Source organism: Akebia trifoliata, chromosome 7 (assembly GCF_017979445.1).
Source record: "Akebia trifoliata isolate Shusen 1 chromosome 7, ASM1797944v1, whole genome shotgun sequence".
NCBI classification, from domain to species: domain Eukaryota; kingdom Viridiplantae; phylum Streptophyta; class Magnoliopsida; order Ranunculales; family Lardizabalaceae; genus Akebia; species Akebia trifoliata.
Window position 1 is genome coordinate 26,373,431 of NC_141381.1, and position 26,576 is coordinate 26,400,006.

Consider the following 26,576-nt stretch of genomic DNA (forward strand, 5'->3'; position numbering starts at 1 on the left):
TTATTTCTAGAGAAAATATACAAAAACATATGATTGCTCCTAAACTAAACCATATTTGAATGAATTGAAGGCTCATATTAAATCTTAACTAATTTTAATTTTAACGTTAACAATGTAAAATTACTATGCGTAAGATAAAAATATGTGTAATGATTTTCTAATGCCCCTGGGACACACACCCTCCCGTATGCCCCGCCCTAAAACCGTAGACCAGTTGGCTCGGGATCCGCATAAACATAAATCTTTTTCTAATGCATCCCGAGGTAAATGATCTACGATTTTGTGATAGGGGTGTGTGTTAGAAAGCGTGTCATATTATCACCAACTATAAAAATATCATTACTGTTGATCTATTACCTTGCACGGATCCAATTTTCTCTTGCTCCAAATGCTAAGTTATTATTATTATTAATAAAAAAAAGAAAAAAAAAAGATTCTTTCTTATCGAATACCAAAAACATAAGTAAAACTTGTAAGCTGTTATATTTATTCAAGTATAAATTTTTTTTTATCAGTTATTTGAGTATGATTCTTGAATTATCCAATTGAATTATCAAATACATAGCAATTTTGACCTCATTAACCAGACTATTAATCATTGATATCAATCTTATAGATACATAGATTCATGTCATATTGAGAAAACCGTTTCACTTTGTTTTTTACAATAACAAAAAAAACTACACTTTGAGTGATAGCCTTGCTATTTACTTGCAAATATGAGCAAATTTGCATGGTATCATGTTTTGGGACTCCAAAACATGAATATAAGTATATCTTAGTAAGGTTAGTCTGACTGTGAAATATCAACTTGAGAGGATTAGGATGAATTTTTGAATAATTGGATTTTTAAATTCACCAAATACTCATCTCTTTCCTATTATATATTTGGTTTCCTCTAATATTTCAAGAATTACAAGTAATTTTTTCATTTGTAAACCCAAAGTGAATCCAAATGAGAGAAGCTAAAGATAGAATATATATATACACTTAGTGAACTAGTCATGCATAATTGATGTAAAATGAATTAATAATGGTGACAAACTTTCAAAGAATGTGAATACAAGAAATTATTCATATGGCACTTATGAGCATGTGAATTCCATTGGTAATAACTAAGAATTTATTGATATAGGTCGAGCCAAGCTTGGGCCTAAGTTATTTTTTTGGCCCAACCCAACCATGATATGGGTCGATGTGAGGATTTTCAAAGTTATTATAACTATCCAATTGGTCGATCACCCATCAAATTTGTTCTAAGTGGATCACTATGTGATATAGTTTTGCGACCATTTTAGCCACAAATGATGTTCTCAATTTGATGTGTGTTCTGGACAAAGTTAAGAACTAAGAAAATTTAAATTTCACAATTGAAACTGAATTTTGAATTTTGGAGTTCAGTGATCGTTCATTTTCAAAGCATTTGACAGACTAATTTTTTAGCCTTTTTAAATCTAATTTAGACCATACACTTCAGAAGCTACGTTGTTGTTTTGCCAACGTGACAATCCACATGGACTCCACAAGCCTTAGTAAGGGTGGGAGCGCTTCGTTCTGGTTTGATTCTTATATGAATCAAACCTAGAACAATTAATTTTTCTTGGTTGTCATTCTTATCAGATCTAGTTCTCAAATTAATGGAGCTAGACTTAGATCAGCCAAAAAAATTCTCTTTAGATAGTTTTCAATTCTCGCTTCTTATCAGTTTTGGTTCTCAAGTGGTTTGATTCCAAGAGACCCAATACTAATAGGTTCCAATAAAAAGAGACCTAAAATTGTGCTATCGATTTCAATTTTGGTTCGGTTTAAATGGGTACCCATTGAACCTGACTCAAATAAAAGAAAGCTTCTTCTAGAGATCTACTATTGGCACCCCAAATTTTATTTATTACATCTCGAATTAAAAATAAAGAAAATAAGTAAATGGTTTAAGGATAGAATTTGAGCTAAAACTTGTGATGCTTGAAGAGTATGTTATAATATCTTTAATTGGTTGGTGAGAAATAATTTAAGAAATTGTGGTGTAATAAATAAAAGTTGGGGTGCCAGTAGTAGCAGCTCTCCTCTTCTATGAAGCTTTTCTTACTCGGCTATAATGCTTCTAGAATGCCTAGCCGCCAAATAAGAAGCAAGGAATTCAAATAATGCGTTTTAAGCGCTAAGGTACGCCGCAAGCGGATGATAAACGTCTGGCGCACGCTATTATTTACTTATATTTAACATGGGCCAGCCTGTTAAGAAGCCCGAGCCTCTAATAAGGTTGAAGTTAGTAATCTTAACTTACTCGTAAAGTACAGAATCTTCTCTCTCCACAGAAATCCTTCTAACGTTCTTTTAATTCAAATAGGAGACCTTTTTAATTCAAATGGAACTCTTTGAGTCTCCCACGCTTTTGAAAGCAGTTTCCATGAAATTTCTACATTAAATTTAAAAAAAAAACTCACCCTAATCTCCATTAATTTACATTGAAACCCTAACCCTAATTTTCTAACAGAGAGATGCCTAGCGTGGCTGTAAAGCTTTACAGTGTGTTCTTCAAATTTCATCTGAAACATCGATTACAGAACCGAATCCAAACTCCATTAGATGATAATAACTCCTTCGGTGTCACTTCCAGACCTGAAGAAGCCGTCACCGCTGTTAACCCTACCTTTGCAGATGGCGTCGCCACCAAAGACATCCACATCGATCCCTTAACGGCTTTCTCCATCCGAATTTTCCTCCCAGAGACCTCTCTAGCCACGTCTGATCATGATTCCAAATCCCAATCTAGGGTTAGAGTTAGGAACTCTTTGAAGCCACCTTTTGATCCCAAATTTGAAACATCTAATCTCAATCGTCGTAGAAATAGCTATGGCGCGTCTGGGACCGTTGAGGCCATGAGTCCCACAGAGCCGACTTGTAGGAGCAGCTACAATGACAATAGTGATGTAGAGAGTTTGAATTTGAGACAGAAAAATGGGGTTTATAGAGGGTATTCTCCATTGATGGATAATCACTACCATAAAGGTCGGAAATTGCCTGTGATCTTGCAATTTCATGGGGGAGCATTTATTTCCGGAAGTAGTGATTCTGTGGCTAATGATTTCTTTTGTAAAAGGATTGCGAAATTGTGTGATGCTATTGTGATCGCCGTTGGGTATAGACTTGCACCAGAGAATCGGTATCCAGCAGCATTTGAAGATGGGTTGAAGGTATTGAATTGGTTGGCGAAACAAGCGAATTTGGCTGAATGTAGTAAATCACTTGGGAGTACACGCAGTAGTGGTACTGATACAAGGAGGTCAGATGGTCATCAGCGTATTGTGGATACGTTTGGTGCATCTATGGTGGAGCCTTGGTTAGCTGCACATGGAGATCCATCCAGGTTACATTCTAATTCCCTATGTGTTTGATTTGGTTCTCAGGTTGAATTGTTCATGCAAACATTTTATTAGTGCTACATGTTTTTTTTGTAATATGAAGAAACCCATTTTTTTTTCTTTTTTGAACACTGGATTTTATATAATTTGATGAATTATCTTTATGGTAAAATGACATCATATGATATAATAAAGATGACAAAGATTGACAGCATAGTAGCTCTCAAAATATCATAATTGAGATAGGATGGAATACCAAATGTTCTTCTTGGGTTTTAAGGAATAGATCCTATTGTCATTGAAGACCAAATACTTTTTTAATCTATGGATGCAATTTCCTGTTTGTGTGTAGTGGATAAGTCATTTGTGATCTTTGGACAATGTTACAATATAATCAATAAGGTGACTCAAACCATGGTTTGTCTTCTCTTTGTCTGGGTTACTGGTTTAAGTATGCGAAAACATGTTTTTTTTTTCTCAAGATATGGGATGAGAATCTACAGAATGTGCATTGCAACTTTAGTTGGAGTCGAGCCATCTCATTAGTTAGGTAAGTTGAATGATGAAATTTCTCAAGTGAGTAATGTTGCATTGAGTCTTAGCGGTGATTAATAGGTTTTATGTTTTTCATTTGGATGCATAGATGACAAGTCACCATTGGAGCATAACTATTTCATTGAGGGTGAATTCATTGGAGGATTGCTTTTCCCATTTGTTATCTGAAAAATGAAGCATACGCTATCCTTGTAAAGGGGGTTTGGTTGTTTTGGATATCTTTATTAGCCCATTTTTTGGCATGTACACTCTCCTAAGGAGAAGCTTTTGAGTTTTCTCTGAGGCTTCCACGTTTCCTGGTTTATTATTCTTGAAACAAGAGGTTCCGTTGCCTTCTTTGGTGTTGCAAAAAAACATTAAGCTTTGGATGTGTGATGCAAATGGGAAAATATGTCACAAATGGACAACAAAATTGCAAATACATTGAAATAGAGAAAATGGGCTCTTCCAACTGGATGATGGCCACCACTATTCAAATGGAACACAACAATGATGGTGGGGATCTAGGTTTAGACCCAATATGTACAATGGGGCAGTGATATTTAGTGGCCACTCCGTTGAATAGTTTCTCATTCTAATCCAGACTTCATCTATTCAGTTTATGTGCTGGCCAAGGCACCAATCATCTTGCAACCCAAACTAACAAATTATGGGATTCTTCTTCCATATTGTGCTTACAAATGTTTGAATAGGAGCTTGATTAAAGTTAAATTAAGCTGAAATATCAGGAGCTCTGAAATGTGTTTACAGGAGACCTACTAATTGTAGTACGGTCAATCCAAATTTTCATGGTTTCTAAACTCTGTGACAGAAACATTTATAGGTTGTCTAACTGGCAATGTAACACGTATTACATACCTTTTATTTAGTTATTTATTTTTAGTTTGTTGTTGAAATTGTAAAATGTAAATGCTATTTGGCATACTTAATAACATGGTTCGATGTTGATGAATCAGATGTGTTCTCCTCGGTGTAAGCTGTGGTGCTAATATCGCCGACTATGTGGCTCGAAAGGCAGTTGAAGCAGGCAAGCTTCTAGATCCCATCAAGGTGGTGGCTCAAGTCCTGATGTACCCCTTCTTCATTGGAAAAGTCCCCACTCGTTCAGAGATCAAACTGGCAAACTCATACTTCTATGACAAGGCCATGTGCGTAGTCGCGTGGAAGCTTTTTCTACCCGAGGAGGAGTTCAGCCTAGACCACCCAGCCGCGAACCCACTTATCTCCGGGCGGAAGCCACCATTGAAGTACATGCCCCCGACACTGACAATTGTGGCAGAACATGATTGGATGAGAGATCGTGCCATTGCATACTCAGAGGAGCTCCGGAGAGTGAACGTTGATGCACCCGTCCTTGAGTACAAGGATGCTGTGCACGGGTTTGCAACCCTCGACTTGCTCCTTAAGACACCACAAGCCCAGGCTTGTACTGAGGACATTGCAATCTGGGTCAAGAAGTATATCTCACTTCGAGGCGACGAGTTCTCTTACTGAGTAGATGGAGTGATGGTAGAAGCAGTTTTCTGTACATAAATTTATTTTTTTATCGGGTGAGGTTAGTAGGTTGTTTCTGCCAATCTGTCTGCCTCTCTCTATTTTTCTTGTTTTGTTCATTTTGTAAAAAGAAAATCCGAGTAGTGTTCTCAAGATCATTCTTTTATTCATATTCTCTCTGTATGATGTATTATTTTTCATGAATAATTAATCAAAATTAATGGATTGCATTAGCTTCCTTTCTTTTCAAGATACAATTATATGCTACCGCTATGCCAGTATTGTTTCAACTCCTTTATCACCCATTTAATCTGGATTTGAAAATTACTTTGAAACATTTTCCTAAGGCAATGCCACCTGACCGACTGATTCAACTTCTAAAAAAGAAAATTGTAGCCAGAAAAAAAACCTGTATCTAGTATAAAGTTTTATACAACACGGTCACACATACACATGTTCTATTGCTAATAGTTATATCTAAAGTTACTGATCAAAAAAAAAAAAAAAAAATCTGAAGTTATGTAGGAATACCCATTTTCAAGAAATCTTCTTAATTTCTCTATTGCTTCTTCCTGTTGGATGATGCTTCTTGTGCTTGGCTGTATAATGCCGTTACTTGGTATGTTTAACATATTTGATTTTTTTGGATCTTCATGCCCGAAGTAAATCCCGATGATGGTGACTTTATAGGCACATTACCGTTGTAACATGTAGCACAAATTTCTTTATGCCATGATCTCAAACTCAGTCCAAGTCCAAAACCAATAACTAGAACTACAATTGAAGTAAAATAAAAAACGTTTTAAGCAGAAATAAAACTGAGAATTGAAAATCTCACACGACAAATCTAAAGTTTGTTTGGCCTCCTCATCGAGGACCAACTTATTATCTAACGAAAATAATCACAAAACAATTCAAACAGAACAGTGCACACTCATAGAACCCAAAAGAGCAATCTCCCTCCCTTATACACAAACTTACAGATATTCAACAAACACAAAGATCAGTTCCACTCTCTCCCAGTCTCTACTAGTAGAAGAAAGAGGGCAATGCAAGGTAAAGGAACCCAATTGAGGTGAATACAGTTGATGTGACAAATGAAGGCAAGAAAGCAGCAGCAGCAGAGCCATCACCACCACCATGGCTGGTGCTGGGAGCAGGAGCAGGACCTGGAGCCTCTTCATGCATGTGACCTTCATGTGCAGCCACTTCTGATATACCCATCAACACCAACATCATGACAATTGTGCAAACTGATGCAAACGAAGTCGATGGTCTTTTGATTGTCATTTCTATGAATAACAAGAATGAGAGAAAGAACCACAACTAGAGACACGATTCAAAAGAAAAAAACAAAGTCGTCAAGCATATTAGAGCTAAAGAATTCAAGAAACTGTCTTGGATTGGTTAAGTTTCTCTTGCTGTCATAGTTATATAGAGGTTGAGTGGATATCCCAAGCCTTCTCTTAATGAGCCTATAACCTATAATATTAAAGCTAAAATTATTATATAAATTCGACGGTCATGATTAGCCAATGACATGATTCTCAAACTGTGACCAATTCAAGAGTTAGTAGCCCATGATTGCTTAGCTTAGATAGATCATAAAGCAGACATCCATGAGCATTTGGATGAGACTTGGGTGAGCTCAACCTGACCTTGTGTCAGACATGGGTTGGCCTTCAACCAGTCCATCATGATGAATTTCGTTAAAATAATTAGGACTAAGTCAAATTGTGTTTTTTTTTTTTTACATAGATGAAATAAATTAACAAATGAAGTCAACCAAGTTATTTTGTTTTTGGTGATAATTAAAGAGTGGTCTCTGTCATCTTCTCAAGAGCCATTTAGATCATAATAAATATATAGCTTTAATTAGTAGAAGAATTCAACTCTCCTTCACTCCTCTCAGGGGTAGACCAACACTGTTGGATCATGGTTGGTGGAAAATCTGAGGACCCACCACAGAATAGTCAATCACAGAATTTTTGCCGGACCATTGAGCAGATACTTGTTGTACAAGAATGTGAAGTACAATAATCTATAAATATCGAAAATTTCAATGTACTACTGTTGTAATTATTGTTGTTTTTGGTGTAGCTTTCATTGTTGGGTATAACTGAGATCACGATTTGACATTAATTTACTAAGAATCAAGTATTATCTTAGAGTTTTATTTCTCAATTTATATTCTCTGTACAAGATACCTGCTTGCAAAGGTTCTGCTTCCTATGAGAGTTGTTACGCAGAGACCAGAGCTGGGTTCGAACCCATCTTCACCCACTACTCACCTTAGCATCTGTTTTCGGCTGCAACACATATGATCCGAAAAAACAGCTTTATCACTTATAAAATCTATATTATGATGACCCTATAAATACTCAAAAAATTGTGATTATCCTTTAAGATGGAGGGATTTGTGGGGATATTACCCATAAAGTTAGTGTTGCATTGCTAATTTGGAGACACATTATTCTTCATCCAATAAGGTGGTGTTATTGCAACAAAAATGAAGTAATGTTGGAATGAATATCTTGGAATTTCAAGGTTCGGGTAAGGTCATTATTCTTGAAACTTCATTCTTTAGGTCATCTTGTACTCAGAGGAACTTCGGAGGGTGAACGTCAATGCACCCGACCCTTAAAATGCTCCTTAACAGTCCCAGGCTTGTGCTGAGGACATTGCGATTTGGGTCAAGAAGTATATCTCATTTCGAGGTGATGAGTTCTCTTACTAGGTAGATGTAAGTGATGGTAGGAGCAGTTTTGTGTACATAAATTTCGTTTATCGGGTGAAGTGAGTAGGTTGTTTCTGCCAATCTGTCTGCCTCTCTCTTTCTTGTTTTGTTTATTTTGTTAAAAAAAAATTCCTGAGTAGGATTTTTATGAACTAGGAGAGGAATCCCTCTTGTCAGTGCTCACATTGGAATGTTTTCAAGGCCATTCTTTTATTCATATTCTTTCTGTATAATGTATTATTTTTCATGAATAATGAATTGAAATTAATGGATTACATTAGCTTCCTTTCTTTTCAAGACCCTTCAAGATAACACATTTATGCTACAGCTATGCCAATACCGTCTCAACTCTTTTATCACCCATTTGATTTGAATTTAAAAACACTGAAAATTAGTTTGAAACATTTTTCCTTAGCAATGCCACCTGACTGACTCATTCAACTTTCGAAAAAATAAATTTATTTGTTGCCAGAACCAAAACCTGTATCTAGTATAAAGTTTTATACGACACGGTCATACAGACATGTTCTATTGCAAATAGTTACATCCAAAGTACATAGAAATATCCATGTTCACAAAATCTTCTTCATTTCTCTGTTGCTTATAGCGATGTAACTCTGAAAACCATCAGGACCAGTGAGCCATATTTTATTTATGAATATCTTTATGCATGGTACATGGGTTTTTTACTGCAGACTTTGAGAAAAGTGAACCAAAAAAAGAAAACAAGTGCATCTGATGGCCCCTTTACCCTCTGCATGCCAAATGAATTATGTAATGGTGAGAATAGTGTCAAGGTGGGGGGCTTCAGATCATTAGGCTTTTAAGTCCCAATGATGGTAACTTTATAGGTTTTCATATGTTTCTTTATCTGAAACCAATTACCATAACTACAATTGAAGTGAAAAAAAATGATTTAAGCAGAAATACAACTAAGCATTGAAAACCTCACACAAAAAATCTAAAATTTGTTCAGCTGCCCCATCGGGGACCAAATTATTATCAAACAAATCACCACACAAAATTCAAACAGAATAGTGCGCACTCGCGCAGCCCACAAGTGCAATCTCCCTCCGTCCTTTATACACACAGAAATGTACAGATATTCAACATACCCAAAGACCAGTTCCCTCTTTCCCAGTCTCAACTAGTAGGAGAAAGAGAGCAATTCAAGGTAAAGGAACCCAATCAAGGCGAATACAGTCGATGTGAAAAATGAAGGCGTGAAAGCAGAAGTGGCAGAGCTGCCACCACCAACACCACCACCAACGCCACCGCTACCAGGGTTGGTTCTGGGAGCAGGAGCAGGAGCAGGAGCATGAGCTGGGGCCTTTCCATGCACGTGATGTTCATCCGCAGCCACTTCTGATATACCCATCAACACCAACATCAGAACAATTGTGCAAACTGATGCAAATGAAATCAATGGCCTTTCGATCGTCATTTCTTCAAATAACAAGAATGAGAGAAAGAAGCACAGCTAGAGACACTATTCAAAAGAAAAAGAAAAGTCAAGTCAGTAGAGAATCCACAAAACTGTCTTGCATTGGCTATGACTCTCTTACTGTCATAGTTATATAGAGGTTGGGGGATATCCTAAGCTTTCCTTACTGAGCATATAACTATAATGTTAAAGCTAAAATTATTATATAACTTCAACAACCATGATTAGCCCATGATTGTTTAGCTTAGATCATAATGCAGACATCAATAAGAGTTTGGATGTAACTTGGGTGGGTAAGACCTGCCCTCATGTCAGACATGGGTTGGTCTTCAACCAGCACCGCACGACGAATTTCACTGCTGTATGTTCAGAATACATTCATGTAAGATCTTTATTAAGAAAATACTTGAGAACAAGTCAGGATGTGTTTTTTTTTTCTTTTTTCAGTTCATATAGACAATAAATTAACAAATGAAGTCAACCAATTGGTCATTGTTTTTGGTGATAATTAAAGAGTGATTTCTACCATCTTCACAAGGGCCATTTAGATCATACTAAATATATAGCTTTAATTAGTAGAAGAAATTTCAACTCTCCTTCACTCCTCCCATGGGAAGACCAAGATGGTTGGATCATGATCTGATGGTAGACAATCTGGGGACCCACCATCAATCACAGAATTGTTGCCGGACCATTGACCAGATATGTATTGTACCAGAATGTCTTACAATAAGCTTTAAATATTGAAATTTTTGATGTAGTTAATGTTTGGATGTAGCTTTCATTGTTAGGTACATCCACGATCATCATTTGATATTAATTTACTGAAAATCTAGTATTATCTTAGTATTCTATAATGTTGGAAGTATAGGTCGTTCTTTGGAAATGAAGCACGTAAAGCGATCTGAGTACTACAATAAGTGGGAATGCATCGACCAGGGATCCTTATGAAGACGTATGTCATGGTTAAGCTGAAGATATGGCTCAAGAAGTCCTGTTAAATGGGATTCACAAGTTAAAGAAAGTTCTAGATGTGCTTGAATTGTCCTCATCAAAAATTTAGACTAGTGTTTTTAATTTAAAAATTAATAAACCAAGTCAAACCCTCTTTGTTTTTGGAATGGTTCATACAGAAACAAATAATTTCTTGGATGTCAACTTCATTGTTAGGTATAAATGAGCTCACACTTTGACATAAATTTACAGAAAATCAAGTTGTATTATAGTAGGATTCACTCAATTATTGGAACATTGTGAGAAGCTGCCTGTTTGCAAATCCATTAGAATTGTCAGACACTAAACCCCTGTCCGTGTTTACACATTTAAAATCATCATCAAAAAAAAAAAAAAAACCATAAAGGTAAGTCCCTGACCAGCTCTTCTATGGATCCACCATCTAACAGGAGGGCCTGCACTTAAGACTGGATAGTTCAAAGATCGTAATGTGACCAACATTTAACAAAGAAAAAGCCCAAATATTCCATCCCGTAGATGATCTACCCACTGCACTCATGAGATTGATTCCAGGGTACCCTGTATTATATGAATTTCATTTGCTGACAACCACTGATGAATTCACATTCCTCCAAATAGGTCAAAGAAAATGGCAAATGATCCAAAAGAACATCTTCAGATTAGGTGATCACAGTAATAAATCTACAAGGTAAGATCTATCAAACAATTGGTCAAGTCCGCTTTGTGCAAGCATCTGAGACAGCATAAGAGGACCTCAGATCATGTCAACCCCATAAAATACACAAACACTTCCACAGGATTATGCAATCTAAGTGTACTGACCAACCAAGGTAAAAGAACAATAGTAAAGCCACATTATTCCGTATGGAACTAAGTGTTGAACAAAAAAGAAAAAGAAAAAACAAATTGTTCAAAGAATGAGTATAATAGGGAGACAATTTAGTGGTAAAATAAGATTCATATTGCCAACCCCAAATATTTGGGATAAATGTTGATTGTAAATACCACAACATAATGAAATGACACAGGTTGAGCTGAAAAACCATCTCCTTTTAGGTACTCAATGGAGTTACAATTACATACACAGCTCAGCGCTGCTACAATGGGAGGATTTAGTCAACCAAGAATATCATAATTTTTCTGGGACATATAAACCATTCTCTTATCTGAATAATACAACAATGCCATAGATATTTGCAAGAAAGTCTCGTGCCCAAGTATTAGGAATCCAGAGCGGCAACATTGAGGTTGTGGGTCTGATCAGATTTGGAAACAGTGAAATAATTACACAAATTCACTTCCACCTGCTGTTTGGAGATAGATCGACCATCACTAGAGCTTGGAGAAGTACTTCCAGAAGAATGGGCATCAATTTCCATTGCCTTGTCAGAGGACAAAGTTAGAGCACGTTGAGAACCAAGTCTGAGCTTCTCCAGTGTAGCCTCTGCAGAATTTTTACAAGATGTGTCATGGAGCACCAACATAAGGTACTCCCCAACCACTAATATTCTATAAATTAAAAGTAGGGGTACTTTAAAAAAAGTGATCAACTTTTGACGAATTTAAGATTCCGGCTCACTGTTCATTCTAATTACCAAAACGTGAACAATAATGAATTTAGAGGTTTTTAAAATGTAAATTTCGCAGTTTTAAAGTGACTTATTGGAAATAGTCACTTTAAAAACCTCCGAATTCGTTACTAACGAAAAAATGATCATTCACATTTTGGTAATTAAATTGAACTGTTAGCCGGAATCGTAAATAACTCATTTTCAGCTCACAAAATGGTAATTCACCCTTAAAAATATTCAAAACCAATGTAAGCCCATTAAACTAGAAGGAAAATTCAAGATGCTTTATGAAGCTGAAATGTTGGTATAACATGTTTATAGAATGAGCATGACAAAGATGAAGATGTTGAGACGGCCAAGCAGTAGAATTAGGAAAGGCGTAACAAAAATTAAGCACATTAAGAAAATTCAAGATTAGCCACTATTAGGAAATAAAGAGCCAAGACAATTGACATGGTTTGTACATATGAAATGAAGATCAACAACGATGTACTAATGGAAAGGAGTCCTTTCATGCAAGTTGATTTCTATATAAAAAAAAAAAAAAAAGGGTAAGAAAGCCAAAACCTACATGAACACAAGAAGTAATAAATGATCTCAAGGCACATGTTTTAGCAAAATATATTACTCTAGACAAGGTTGAATGACAAATAAGATTAAAGTTTTAGATCCTAATGTTTCGAGATAAGGCTTAGATGGTGTTAATCATTAGAATTCCCTTTTCTTTTCAAGCTTGAATTTTTTTTCTTTTCGTATCTACGAAAAATTGATTTTTAGAGGAGTCCATCAAATCGAACAATGATTTTCCATAAATTAAGCACTTCGACAAAAACAATGGGAATACTGACATTCAATCCTTCTTTCAATATTCAAAATAACATCACAAAGGCAGAGCATTTCTGAAGTACAGATGAGCAAAGAACAGAACCCAATTGAATTTCTATTAATTTGATCAGAAAAACCACTAAAATAACATTAATATATCACATTTCAAATCAGACACCGAAATCAAAATTAAAGAAAAAAAATAAAAATTGAATTTTTGTTATTGGAAAAGATAAAGAGAAAAGATCAAAACGATTTGAATATAAAAATATGAAATAAAGGATCAATAAAAAAATATGAACTAAAGACGAAATAAAAGATGAAGAATCGAGAATTACCGTAGATGGAGAGAGTATCATCTTTGATAATTTTCGAAGGAGGTCTCTCCAACTCCAAGCAATCCAGCGAACATGGTCTCATCCTTCCCAACATCTGTGTGTGTGTGTGTGTGTGAGAGAGAGAGAGAGAGAGAGAGAGAGAGACTTTTGCCCTAATTTCTAGGCCATCTCGTAAAAAAGGGCGGGAACCTGAAAATTGGATGGGCGTACGAAGTACGATACAGCCATTCCGAAACCCTAACATATAGGCCTCATTTGAGCAGTCCTTAGGTTACAAAAAGCATTTCCACTAGAATCACTTCTATGAAAAAACAGAGGAATTATATTGTCTCACCAACTTTTACTTCCAAGACAACCAATCCTTTTGAGATTATTTACATCTGGATTGATGTGTAATAAGTAAAAGTTGGTGGGTTGATAACTGTTTAAGAAGTACATGAAAAGCAGTTTTGACCATTTAGTAAGAATATATTTCGTATACAAATATATTAGATTATATTTGAATGACCATAATATCCCTTGCAAATAGGGCTGGCAATGGATTTGTTCAGTATCTGATCAGTACCACTCTTTTACTAATCTTTTTTTTTATTTTTTATTTATTTAAATATTCCTGCTCCTATAAAATTATCAAATCCAATCTATTTCATTTCTTCCTTAATCCAAAACTGATTCTATCCAAACACATGCCTTATTTTCAAATATCGATGTTCAAAAAAATTTAAAAATATCTACTTTCCTACAAATATTGAGGGAAACCAAAAAAGACTAAAACGTTTTATCTATGTATTTATATGAAATTAAGAATAATAAAAAATTTATTAAAATTTGTTCAGATCGGATTGAGGTACATCCAAATTCAAAATTGTTTTGGATCTAAGATTTTAATCTGAATCTGATATGAAAATCCAATTTTTTTGTGTTTTTGGATTGGACTGGTTCAGATGTCGAGTATATTTCGAATCATTGCCAGCCCTACTTGCAAATATGATGTGGTTGTAAGTTGTCACAAGAAAGAGATGATACTATTACACTAGAGAGAGAGAGAGAGTAGAAGTGGGGGTAATTTAGAAAATTATTGAAAAAAATGTGAGTAGAAGTAGTGAAAATCTGCACACTAAAAAAATTACTCGCGGAGCTCTCAGAATTCAGGGATACATGAACCCGCATGTATTGAATGGCATCCCTAATTTACAAAAGTACCATTGTTAGTTACAAAACTACCCTTGCATGCTTGACGTGGCACACACTGAGTCAATTGTGAGCAAAACATCATTCGTGAAAGAATCGTGATAATTTGACTTACCCACGAGGCATACACAATCAACACCCCTCATGTGATAGGCTCGGAAATCGTAGATCTGCTCTCCCCAGGATACAAAACTATGGTTCCCCATAAAAAAAAAAAATGTAGTTCTGTATCTCAAGGAAAGCAGATCTATGGCTTCTGAGCTTGTCATGTCAGGGATGTCAATCGAGTATGCCACGTGCCTCAGTCAGATTATCACGACTCTTTGTAAAAATCTCATTCATTCAATAGGTCGTCCCTCTTCTTGCAAATCTAGTATGCCAAAATGAGGTCTGATCCACTTATGTTTTTGAGGCATTTGTAATGGACTCATAGTGCAACAAACGACTTCACTACTACAAGTTTTGGAGAAGCTAGACTTGTAGGGAAAGTATTGGAGCGTTGCAGACTACATTTGGAAGTCTAGAAGACTTTAGTGGTGTTGCCCATTGAACCTAGTATATGATACTAATAAGTTAACACCAAGGGGTTGGCCTAGCGGCAAGCCCAGCCTTGACAAGCTCCTCAGGAAGAGTAGGTCAAGTGTTTGAAACCCCACGAAGCAATGAATTTCCTGGGGCCACCCTCCAGGGTCCAATTGACCCTTGACTCAATCTGTTGCACGCAGTACTTTGCGAGGGGCGGTGTGTGTGACCGTGAGATTAGTTTCACCCAAAGGGTGGGGATACGCACGATATAAATAAAAAGCATACTAATAAGTCCTACATATTTCTTAGGAGAGTTCCAGAATTGTAAATAATTGTAGAGTTTTCTAGAGAATATTTGTAACTGTTGCATGGTCCATAAAGCTAATTACCAGCATCCCTTACTCAAAGACATTGAGAGCAGTCCTATTGATTTCACTTGCAGTAGAATATCATTGCAATATAGATCCTCCCTAAAACACACTTGATTTCCTTTTTCCAATCTTGAATACGCACTTATGAAATTCTATAATCACTTTGTAGATGCCATTCCATAGGTTACATGGAAAGGACGATCTCATATTCTCGTTTCCTCATCTGTCACCCATGAGCAGTTTCTCTGTACTTGGCATTATCATTATCGACCCTTCTACATAAACTATCTTGTTCGATCCCAAATGTCCATGACCCACCAAGACAGAGAAAAACAGAAAGCAGGAAAAGGGAACCTAAATGTCAGAGATTTTTCCAACGAACTAGGAAATCTTAAAAAAAGATCTCTTTGAACTCCTTGAAGATCTTACACCAAAAGAACAAAAAACCGATAATCGTAAAAAAAACACCTCTTGAATAGAAATTGACTTTCCTTCAAAATTCCTTGTGTTTCTTTCCTTCCAAGTTACCACAAGAGATCTTCGAAAAACAAAAGCTAGCTCCCAATTCAACAAACATGCCTTGAACCTTAGAGGCTGTATCCACACCAAAATAGCCCACACCTACTTAACCCCACTTCACAATGAACTAACAAATGGTTGAATTTTTCTAACATAGTACAACTATCACGAGCTTTTTCAAGTATACTTTCACACTGCCTTTAAAATGATATCTAGCTTTCCACAATCCCAACCTCTTATATGCACTCAAGGATATGATCCCAAATGTTAATATGCAGGGAAAAATACCAAAATAAGAAATGTGGAAAGATTTCATTTGGCAACCTAGATATTCGACAAAAGTAAAAAAATATTTAGTATAGAGTTTACTCCAAAAATCATACTCTTACTCAAGTTCATGAACAACCCAAAGACCACTTCAAACGTACACAAAGACCACCAAAAAATTAAACAACTTTATCAGACACCACCATCCATAAAAACTATGGTGTCATCAACAAATTGGAGATGCTATGATTATTCTCATTGACCCCAAAATCTTTCAAGGCTGCTCTAGATATCAACCTTCAGATGGCTTCTACAACATTATTGGTCATGATTGATTGTCTTCTTGAAGTTGCAGTCACTCGCAATCAAAATTCCATCAAAGTCTTGTTCTTGGCCAATTATTATGAATTCCTTGATAATTTTCCAACAGGAGAGTCTTTGAAGAGTATTTTCCATGATAGATTACAAAGAAATAACAATGAGATTTCTCACTTACATTAACAATCACATGTTTGCTTCCCAAACAACACATGCAAAAAAACAACAAATTTCATCAATTAACCAAAGTTAGAAAACAAAATGTTAAGCTACGTTTGTCGGTTGCTTCTAATACGAAGGTTAATGGCTCTTGATGCCATTGCTCTCAGATTTGCTCTAGCAGATGAAACAGAGGTGGCTCTTGATTGCTCATTAGTTCGCCCAAAAGTCTCCACCATAAACTCTTCCCTCTGCAATCTTAGAGCCAATGCAGCATCCTCAGCTTGACTTGGCACCTGTCTTCTTCTTCTTTCCCTATCATCTCTGCTCATTACTGTAGAAGACCGGGTGCTTCGATGATGTCTTATATTATAATTTTCCTTTTCAGGACTTCGACGCACAAATTCACGACTGTTTATGGCTCCTGCCGCCTTCCTTAACTCAACCTCTTTCGGAAACAGAAGTTGTATTGTGTTCCAAAGAACTGTGTTCACGGTGCAAGATCTCCCATTGCTGTAAATTCAAATAAGCAAATTTGTTAAAATCAAATTATGTGTTAAATAAGAAAAAAAAAATCCCAGAAGATTAATTTCTCAGATTTTAATGAATTTTCATACCTAATTAGTTGCCTGCACTTTGGGCATTTCTTTCCGCATTTATCGGCAGCAGATTTTAAGCATTTTTTACAAAAGCTGAAATTTAAAACTCTCTCAGACACATAAACTCAAATATTGGGGGAAAAATAGAGGTTTATTGATCAATTTAACAATTGGGTTTGTTTGATTTCTACCTGTGTCCACAAGGAGTGGTACTCGGTTCAAAGCAAATCTCCAAACAAATCTGCAAAAAAAAAAAAAATAATAAATGGTTAGTACCCAATCAAAGAAGAGATCAAAAAATCGATTTTTAGTTGAATCCGAATTCAAAACCAAGAACTTGGATAACCTAAGTCTAGGCCTTACCGCACACGAAAGCTCTTCTCTAAGTCGATCCATACATGGAAGAGCATCTCCACCTTCTTTTTCTGTCTTCTTTTCTTTGTTCGTTTCGGTTTTCGATTCCATCTTCTTTGTATCTTTCTCTGCAGATTTATTATTATACCTTAAAATCCGATTTTTACAACAACCCATTTTTTGGAAACCATTCTAAATATAGAATCTCAATTTGAAAGAAAATAAAAAAGATGTAAAAAAAAAAAAACTGACAAGAATCTTACCTTCTCCAATGGTCTCATCATCATCATCAAGTTTAAGAACAACAATGGGGATGGAAGTAGGACTCTGTCTCTGAACTCTGCGTTTTCTGAGAAATCAAAACTATCAACTAAGCTTCCAAAATGTAGAAACCCAAAAGTGTAAAAATAAAAGAAAATAATGGTGGATTTTAGATTTTACCTTCTTGAACTTATTGGCGGGGACTTGAACTGCAAATTGAGGCGTTTCTTGTTCTTTGATTCTCTTTCTGGAGTGTCTTCGACGACGAGGCTTGCAAGCAAAAGTGCTTCTTCATCCCAACCAGCCATGGCAGCAACCGATCGGAATCTAGGGCTGAGAATTGTGTCCGGGTTTCCGCCATTTTGGATTGAGTCCGACTCTTTCGGTGGGTGTTTTGGATTTTGACGGCTCTGGATTTCTTTTGTCGCCATTTTTTCTTTCTTGTAGAGTTTGGTGGAATGAAGAATTTTTTCAGTAGAAAGACGCTTGTGTTTGACAGAGTAGCAACGGTCGACTTTTTCGAGTTAGTGTAACGGCTATAATCTCGGACATTGGTGCGTACTGAGGAGACCTAGGTTTCAATTTTAAACGAGTCAGTCTAGCCTGACAAATTTGTAAGATTTCAAATCTTACTAAGGATTGTGAGCTCACATCTTGTCATTAAAAATTGCTCAGATGCCACAGGAGGACAAAATTCTAAGAACTTCGATTTTTTTTATTTATTTTTGATAAAACATTATTTTTCACTATTGAATTTTAATTTTTAAGTTTTGAGAGTTCGGTAAGTAGCTATCTATTTTCAACACTTTAGATCAATTTAAAAATATTGATTTTTTTTTTAGAGTCGTGATAATCTGACTACCTCACATGGCATATTCAATCGACTCCCCTGTTGTGAAGAGAAGTTTCAGCCCAACTCTCATTTACTTATGTCTCTACCATGTCAACAATTATGAAATAAAATGAAAATGCATATATGACATACCCATGGAGTTGGTTCTCCGATGGAAAAAGCTTGAGTTACCAATAATATCTTTCATTGTACGTCATTTAGTGTAGAGAAATCTATCGAGCAAGTTTTTTTAGCCTCAAAATATTCACATCTAAATCTAAATGGGGAAGAAGAACACTCGAGCATGTGTTCACGAGGTAGAATAATGTCGGAATTTTTTTTTTTTTTTTTTTTTTTTTTGAGTGATTATATCCATTGGGATGCTGCATGCTCAAAATCTTATTTTTGACCATAATTCTTGTAGGAATCTTTTTTTACAAAAGATAAACAAAATCTTTGCCCTAAATTTATGTGTAATAAATGCAATAGGTGACTTAAGGGTTTTTTTTTAGCCTCTCACTAGGGTTTAAAAGGGGTTGGATCCGGGTAGATTCATGTTTGGATTCGAGTCAGACTCAAATTCTATTAGCTAAAACCATATCCCACCATTTTGCTTTCACTAAATCAAGATCAGACCTGACCGTTCAACATTTTTTTTGGCTATATTTCTTTTTTAATTACTATATTATTTTATTTTTCTATTATAATTCTTTTATTGTATAATAATTTATGTTATATTAAAATAGTAGAAAAAAGATATTTGAAAAATATAAAAATATAATTTTCAAACTGGTATATCATTTAGATATAAGATTGGATCCAAATCCGACCCAAATCTGACTCGGATCAAGCGACATCGATGATCAATCCATATATGACCCATTTTTTTATTCGGATTTACTCCAAGGGTTTAAACCCGCTAAATTTGGATCACTTGGATTTCAGATAAAACCCCACCCAATTTATGTTTTACCTCTCAACCCACTATTGAGACTCTCTATCAACATGACCATTGGGATTTGATGAAAAAAACAGATTTCCTAGAGATCCAATATCCCAATAGTTATGTTGATGGAGTGCCTCAACCCTTGGACGGAGGCTAGAAATTTTCAAAAATATCATTAGAATTGTTGATATTTATAAAAATATCAACATCAATATAAAGGATCTTATTAACATGGGCCCTAAGAGTACACGTTAAGATGCATTAAATACACATTGCAAATAAATATTTGGTAGTGTTTTTTTTTTTTTTTTTTGAGAGCATCTTAGGTATTCTTTGAAAGTATATTTAATACATTTTTACATGGGCCCTTGGCATATCTATATAGTAAAACATAACGAAGTTACTATAGTTTTGTGTAATGGGGGGCCTACACGTCCCATAAACTACAGTTTTGCGAGTAGATAAATATCCCATAGAGTAATAATTTTTCTAGGATCCACTTTATTGTTTTTCCTCTTCATCCTTCTAATTTCATTACATTTCCTCTTTAACTCATTTTATTATTTTTCATTTTTAGTCCCCTTAATCTCAATTTTTTTAATACTATCTTTCTAATTTTTTTTTTCTTTTTCGCTTTTAACCCCTTTACCTCAAAGGGGATGCCCATGTTGTAAGCACCAACGAATTCTAATATATTAAAATATGAGTTTTGTTACCTTTGAAAAAAAAGAAAATATGAATAAGTATTTAACCCATCTCGATGAGAATTAGTTTTTAAAGATAGTTTTGATATGGAAATCAATTCCCAAAATGTATTTAATGCACCTGAACATGCATTGTTTGGGCACATATTAACAAATATTAAATGCTCACAAATAAAACATAAATCCATCAAAATCACATGAGTTGTTATATTAATTATAAATTACCATAAAAATTGTGACTTTCTGTTTTCAAATATTTCTAAAACCCATTTTGTCACCATCTAGAAACCCAATCGATTCAAAGTCGGATTGGACAATCTATCCTAGTTGTCACTAGCTAACTTAATCACAAAATTCTCGGTTTTTTTTCGAATTTTTTTTTGTATAATTGTTCATTTTTTTGAAACATTTAAATCTCACTGATACCATTTTTATGGGGATTAAAGATGAGGAATTTTTTGAAGAAACCCAAACACAACATTTGTATGTTTTCCTAAATTTTCTTGACTTTTTTTACGAAACTTTCTAAATTCTATCCGAATTAATCGAATAGAATCACTTCTGCATAATTATAAAACCTAAATTTTATTACTACGCTTGCTAACCCATCCGAAGTTGAATCGCTTTGAACTCAATTTTACGTGACCTTGAAATGGTTTGATTCTTGTTGACTAAAATCCAGCTCACCTTCAAATGTGCCAAAGGGCTAGACTTGGTCTTGAAGAATAAGCCTGATTTGCTTTAGTTTGACTTGACTAAAATGTAGGCTCAAGTTGTTTTCCCTAAATGTTGTGCATGTTTTGGTAAATCTGCCTTAAAAAAATCCACGTAAATAAATACTAAAAAAAATGACCCTTCTTCTTATTTACCATTAAGAATCCAAAATGCCACTTGAAGTGATGTTTTGCTCGAGTTATCAAATTATCCCTAAAAAAAATGCCACTTCAAGTGGTGTTTTTGAATAAAATTGATCTTTTTCCCATCAAATTATTTCTCAACTCTCATCTCTCTCATTGCTACCAATTCTCTCAAGTTACAAATAGGAATCATAGATGTTTTTTCACTCGTATCTCGAGATAAAACACCTATGATTCCCACACACTTTCACATCAGGTTGTGCGATGTGAGGTCCAATCTTAAGATCACTTCAGCATTATTCATATATAATTTGTATGTAGGACTATCAATGGATCGGACCAGCTTGGATTGGTTTGGGATCAAATCAGTACAGATCCGATAAGAAATTTATAAGACCCAATTGGATCCGTCATTTTCAAGTCTAAATCTAATCCCAAAAGTGATATTTTCCAATGAAACCTCATCTAATCCAATTTGATTATATATATATATATATATAAAATAAAAATAAATAATGTTTATTTATATATTTCAAGCACATAATTGCAGCCAAATCCTTGTTCCAAACCTGTAGTTATTGGATCGGAAAGGATTATATTTCGGGTCTGATCCGATCCAATTGATGATCCTTAAAATTTGTAGGTTTTGAAGTTTAGTTTGTTGTCCTGATATGATTATCTAGATGCACATGTGTTTAAAAGACAAAATTTGTAACAAGCTGGCTTATTTTGAGAGCTCATACACGCAGCATGGGCCCCATCACCCATGATACAAACAAATAAATAAACGACAAAGATGGCTATATCATATTGGAAAAAAATATATTATGTTTTAATATTACAAAATTCTTGAAATGTTGGTTGTTAATAAAAATCTATTTTACTTGAATAACAATAGTGGAATTAATAAATTTTGAGAAAATTATTAAAAGGGGGTTAAATATTTTTATATTTATAAAAAATAATTTTTTTTATAATAATAAAAAATGAATTAAGTTACTGGACAGTCCAACATTTTAATGTGCTTAAAATACATTGTTTTGATCAAAAATGCCTTTTAAATGATAAAAACGTTGAACTGTCTAGCATTTTAATAGCTTGCTTTAACATCCCAACAAGTTAGTCTTTATTTAAACTATTGGATAGTTTAACGAGCTACTAAAATGTTGGATTATCCAGCGACTCAATTCATTTTTGATAATATCATTATTGAAAAATTTACAATTTTTAAAAGGGTTTTTTATTACTATCATATATAGTGAAATTCTCATCTTTCAGGATAACTAATCTAAGTAAAATCTTGTCCTTCTTGATTGCTTTGTTATTTTTTGTGTGATATTACATTATTAGATCTAGGGGTCCACATAAGCAATATCAATATTGGCCCAAAAGCTTGGTTATAGAGTAAGAAATGACTTATAGATTAAATTTAAGTTCAATAGTTCAAAACAATGGGTTGATGACTACAATTTAAGCAATTAATTTTGAACAAATGTTTTCCAAGAACAAAACGTAACACCTTGAAGAAAATATTACAAAAATTGATTAATTGAAGATTAATTGAAGCAAAAAATTAAAATAAAGAAATCATATTTAAACACATTTAAATGAGCAAATTTCATGTAAAATTGAAAGGAAAGGCATTGGTTTGGAACGTTGCGAATGCACTGTGAAGGATCTACACAATTCCAATACAAACATAATCTAAATTAGGAAAGTATTAGAGTTGGAGACTTGGAGTGAAAGTGGATCCTCTGTAGCACACAGTTCCTGTAGCAATCTTGTAACATACTTTCAAAGGACAAGAGTGAGAGAGAGAGAGAGAGAGAGAGAGAGAGAGAGAGGTATTAAAAAAATAAAAATAAAAAAATATCATTTCAGCCTCTTGTTGTCATGACTTAGATCCGTTTACAAGTAAAAAAAAAAAACAAACAAATTTTTTTTATATGGAAATCCATCTCTTTAAAAATGAACAGTTACTGAACTCCACATATTTTAAGCTGTGAGATCTAATTTTATCATTGATGTGGCAGTCTTTCAACTATTGAAAGTGTGTCACAGGATTGCTACATGAACCGTGTGCTAAAGAGGAACCGCTTCCACTTAGAGCTCTCTACAACTCCAATTAAGGTGAATTCTTAGAGTCAACCCAAACTCTAGAGTTATTATGAATTCTCACCAACAACTTTCAAAAATTGAACTTCAGAGATTTGAGCCAAAAATTGAACTTCAGAGATTTGAGCCTAGAAGTCCCAACTCTGCAAGAGTACAACTCCTCGAACCAAACAGACTCTTGTGTCTTCACATGGCCCAATACGTTTGAGATAATATAATAAGAACATACATAGAAGTTAAAACTGAAATTTCATCCTTTTATGATTATAATCATGTCTATCTACAAAAGAATATATCAAAATATTTAATTCATCTATCTTAATTACATTAATTAGAAAAAGAAAAAAAAAAACTAATGCACATCTCTTACAACAAACTTTTCTCTATATTTCCTCTTCTTCTAAATCTTATTATCTTCAACCCATTAATCCATTATCTCCCTGACTTCTTTTCACCATCCTTCTGCCATGGGAGACGCTTACTGCGAGGGTCTGCAAGAAACTCCAACACCCAATCCCTGAGACCTGTGTCAGTTACCTCGCAAAATCTGCTCGACCAATCCGATGGCTCTACTGCCCTCGTCCCCAATCCTGGGGCCCGATCTTTGGACCCCACATTCTCCTCATTCTGCCAATCCGCTACGTAAGTCGCTACTCTCCTATAGAATTTCTCTTTAAAAACATCCCATACTTGATACTTATAGTGATTAATCACCATCACCCCTCTATCTACATTTAAATGCCCAAATCCATCACTTACATGAAAATGGTGCACCACATTTATCAATGTAGAATTCAATACTTCAGGCCTCACTATACTCTTGTGCCTCTCAGGGCTACTCATTCGACAAGTGTACCCGACCGTCACCCCTTGTGTGGGTACCCGCTTGAGACCCGATGGGCCAAAACTATAACACAATGTCCGTAACTCACCAACCCGATCAAACCCAACTGATTGGTTTCGGAGCACATCGTGCAACGACAGATTGGATGATAAATGTAGGTACTCATCCACATCAATGAACCCAACCCATTCACATGACCCACGGGCTTGTAACGCACAATGCGAGAAACCCGCTTCCTGGGTCTTGATCCAAGGCCAAATGTGTTGGGTTATATTGTAACCCGAGCCATCTAACGAGTTGATGACTTTATCAATTTCGTCGTCGCTGTTGTTGTCGTAGACGAACCAACGTTGGACACCAATTCGTCCATGGTACATGACCCACTCTCGTAAGAACCTAGCTTGGTTCCTCACCATTGTGCACACACACATCTCATGGGTTTTCCGGGCATGTGGGTCAGATTCCAGCCTAGATTCCGGCCGGGCAACCGAGTGTAAGATGCCCTTACCTTTAACCCTAATGGAGACCTTAATTGACTTTTGAGGGTTAATTAAAACACTCAAAGGGGTCTTACAACGTATAATTTCCTGAGCAACCGTTATAACTTCCGAAGTCAAATGAAACTTGGGCTTCTTGAAATCCCAACCGTACACGCATTCGAATCTCGAGGCAACAGATAGTCTCTCTGGCCGTAGATTAAGGCCCTTGACGAAGACGATGGTGGTGTTGTCTCGGTCGATTAGTCCTTCGTACACCAGAGAATCCCATCGATAAGTGGGCCCTACTGGGAGGTGACCGTTGGATTTCAAGGAAAGTGAGGTTGTGAATCCACGTGGATGGATTGGACACCGTACGATCTGGTGATTGGGATTCTGTACGTCGATCCTCGATGGGGGGACTTTTAACAGAGATTTTGTTGAATTTCGCGGGAAATAAATGCAGGAAAGGTCTTCTTTTGTAAATAAGGAGGATGTTGAAGGGTAGTTTAGGAAAATTAGGATTTGATCTGGAAAGATTACAGTTTCTCTAATTTGTATCTCTGGAGAGAAGAGAGAGTCGTCTGAGATTGCTTCCATGGCTGAATTTCTCCATGAGGAGATCAAAACTGGGTGAAAATTCTCTGTTGGAATTATTAAAAAAAAAAAAAATCATGAAATTATTCAAATAAAAAAAATGAATTTTTAAGACAAAAATTAAACAAAAAGAGACATGAAGAACGATTGGAATTATTAAATAATAATTTTTTTTAGTGAAAAGTCGAAAAAGTAAGAGAATAAGTGAATTTAAAACTGGGTTTTAATCGAGAACATTAAAAATAGAGAAAGAACCCATTAAACAAAATTGAAAACCCAGAAAACAAATTTGGTTGAATCCTTTATAGAGTAAGAATTTCGAGAAGAAACCGAAGTATATAAAAATGGTTCAAAACCGACGCCGCCCCCCCCCCCCCCCCAACAACCCAACACACACAATAAAACGATAATAAAACTGAGACTATGAGATTATTGATTCTCAGAGGAACCCAGAAATAGAAAAAAGATTGTGTTTTTAAACAAAAAAATAAAATAAAAAACACCAAATAGAAAATAATTCACAAGGAGGTGAAAAACAGAGCAATTTTATATATATATATAAAGATTAAAACAAGAAAGAAAATTAAAGTTACCTCCAAAGAGATGAAAAGTGGAGAAGGTGAAGCCAGTGAAGAGGACGCAAGATAAGACCACAAAGACTGTGAAACAGAAGAATCTGCTCCATGACACCACCTCGCGTTTCCTACGATCCTTCATTGATTAATTCTCTGCAAATTCATGAGTTTTCTTCTTCTGGGCCTGTCTGTTTTCTCTATTTTCTTCGTCTTCCAGACAAAGAAGGAGAGATGCAAGAGAGATGAAGAGGGCTACAAGGTCTTAAGACCGGTCATGTCGGTTTATATGCGGTTGATAATGTATTAGATCTCACTTAAAGGACCAAAGATCTCTCATTTATATTGTGGTCCGTTCATGGTAACTTGTGCTTCACCAATTAGAGAGCTGTTATTGGCACCCACCTTTTACTTATCTCACACTAATAAAAAAAAAAAAAAGATATTTCCCGAAACATGCACTACTTATGAAAAAAATTGCAGTTTTTGTATGCTCTACCTTTTTATTCTCAAAATATATTTTTCCAATGATTTTGTCACTTTTATAATCAGTGAATTAATCGATAAATTAGAAGTGAGATCACTGATACAATAAGATCATTGATATTTTATCAATAAATTTATTGATTATAAAAGTAAATAATTCACTGAAAAAACAAATTTTGAAAATTAAAATAAACATTATAACCCACTTGGAATTTTGTCATATTCAACATATGAAATGATAATTTACCTACACACAAAAAAAGTCAATAATTATGAATAAGT

General features: G+C 35.1%; 2 protein-coding genes and 1 long non-coding RNA gene across 3 annotated transcripts; 1 reads left to right on the top strand and 2 right to left on the bottom strand.

Moving 5' to 3' along the window:
- Window positions 1–2,403: 2,403 nt before the first annotated feature.
- LOC147398632 (putative carboxylesterase 11) lies at window positions 2,404–5,686 on the top strand. The gene is made up of 2 exons (XM_086447891.1): window positions 2,404–3,367; window positions 4,874–5,686. Exons 1-2 carry the CDS (start codon window positions 2,499–2,501, stop codon window positions 5,409–5,411), a joined length of 1,407 nt encoding a protein of 468 aa, XP_086304017.1. The 5' UTR covers window positions 2,404–2,498; the 3' UTR covers window positions 5,412–5,686.
- Window positions 5,687–11,505: 5,819 nt separating this feature from the next.
- Window positions 11,506–13,740, bottom strand: LOC147398633 (uncharacterized). Its single transcript, XR_015179966.1, has 2 exons — window positions 13,302–13,740; window positions 11,506–12,011 (listed from the first exon to the last, which is right to left on the bottom strand). It is a non-coding gene; the product is annotated as an uncharacterized LOC147398633 (long non-coding RNA).
- Window positions 13,741–16,632: 2,892 nt separating this feature from the next.
- LOC147398634 (zinc finger (C3HC4-type RING finger) family protein) lies at window positions 16,633–26,130 on the bottom strand. Its single transcript, XM_086446749.1, has 8 exons — window positions 25,830–26,130; window positions 23,754–25,283; window positions 18,046–18,379; window positions 17,868–17,953; window positions 17,614–17,732; window positions 17,442–17,491; window positions 17,269–17,343; window positions 16,633–17,164 (listed from the first exon to the last, which is right to left on the bottom strand). The coding sequence occupies exons 1-8, from the start codon at window positions 25,951–25,953 to the stop codon at window positions 16,762–16,764; spliced, it is 2,721 nt and encodes a 906-aa protein (XP_086302875.1). The 5' UTR covers window positions 25,954–26,130; the 3' UTR covers window positions 16,633–16,761.
- Between the last annotated feature and the right edge of the window lie 446 nt (window positions 26,131–26,576).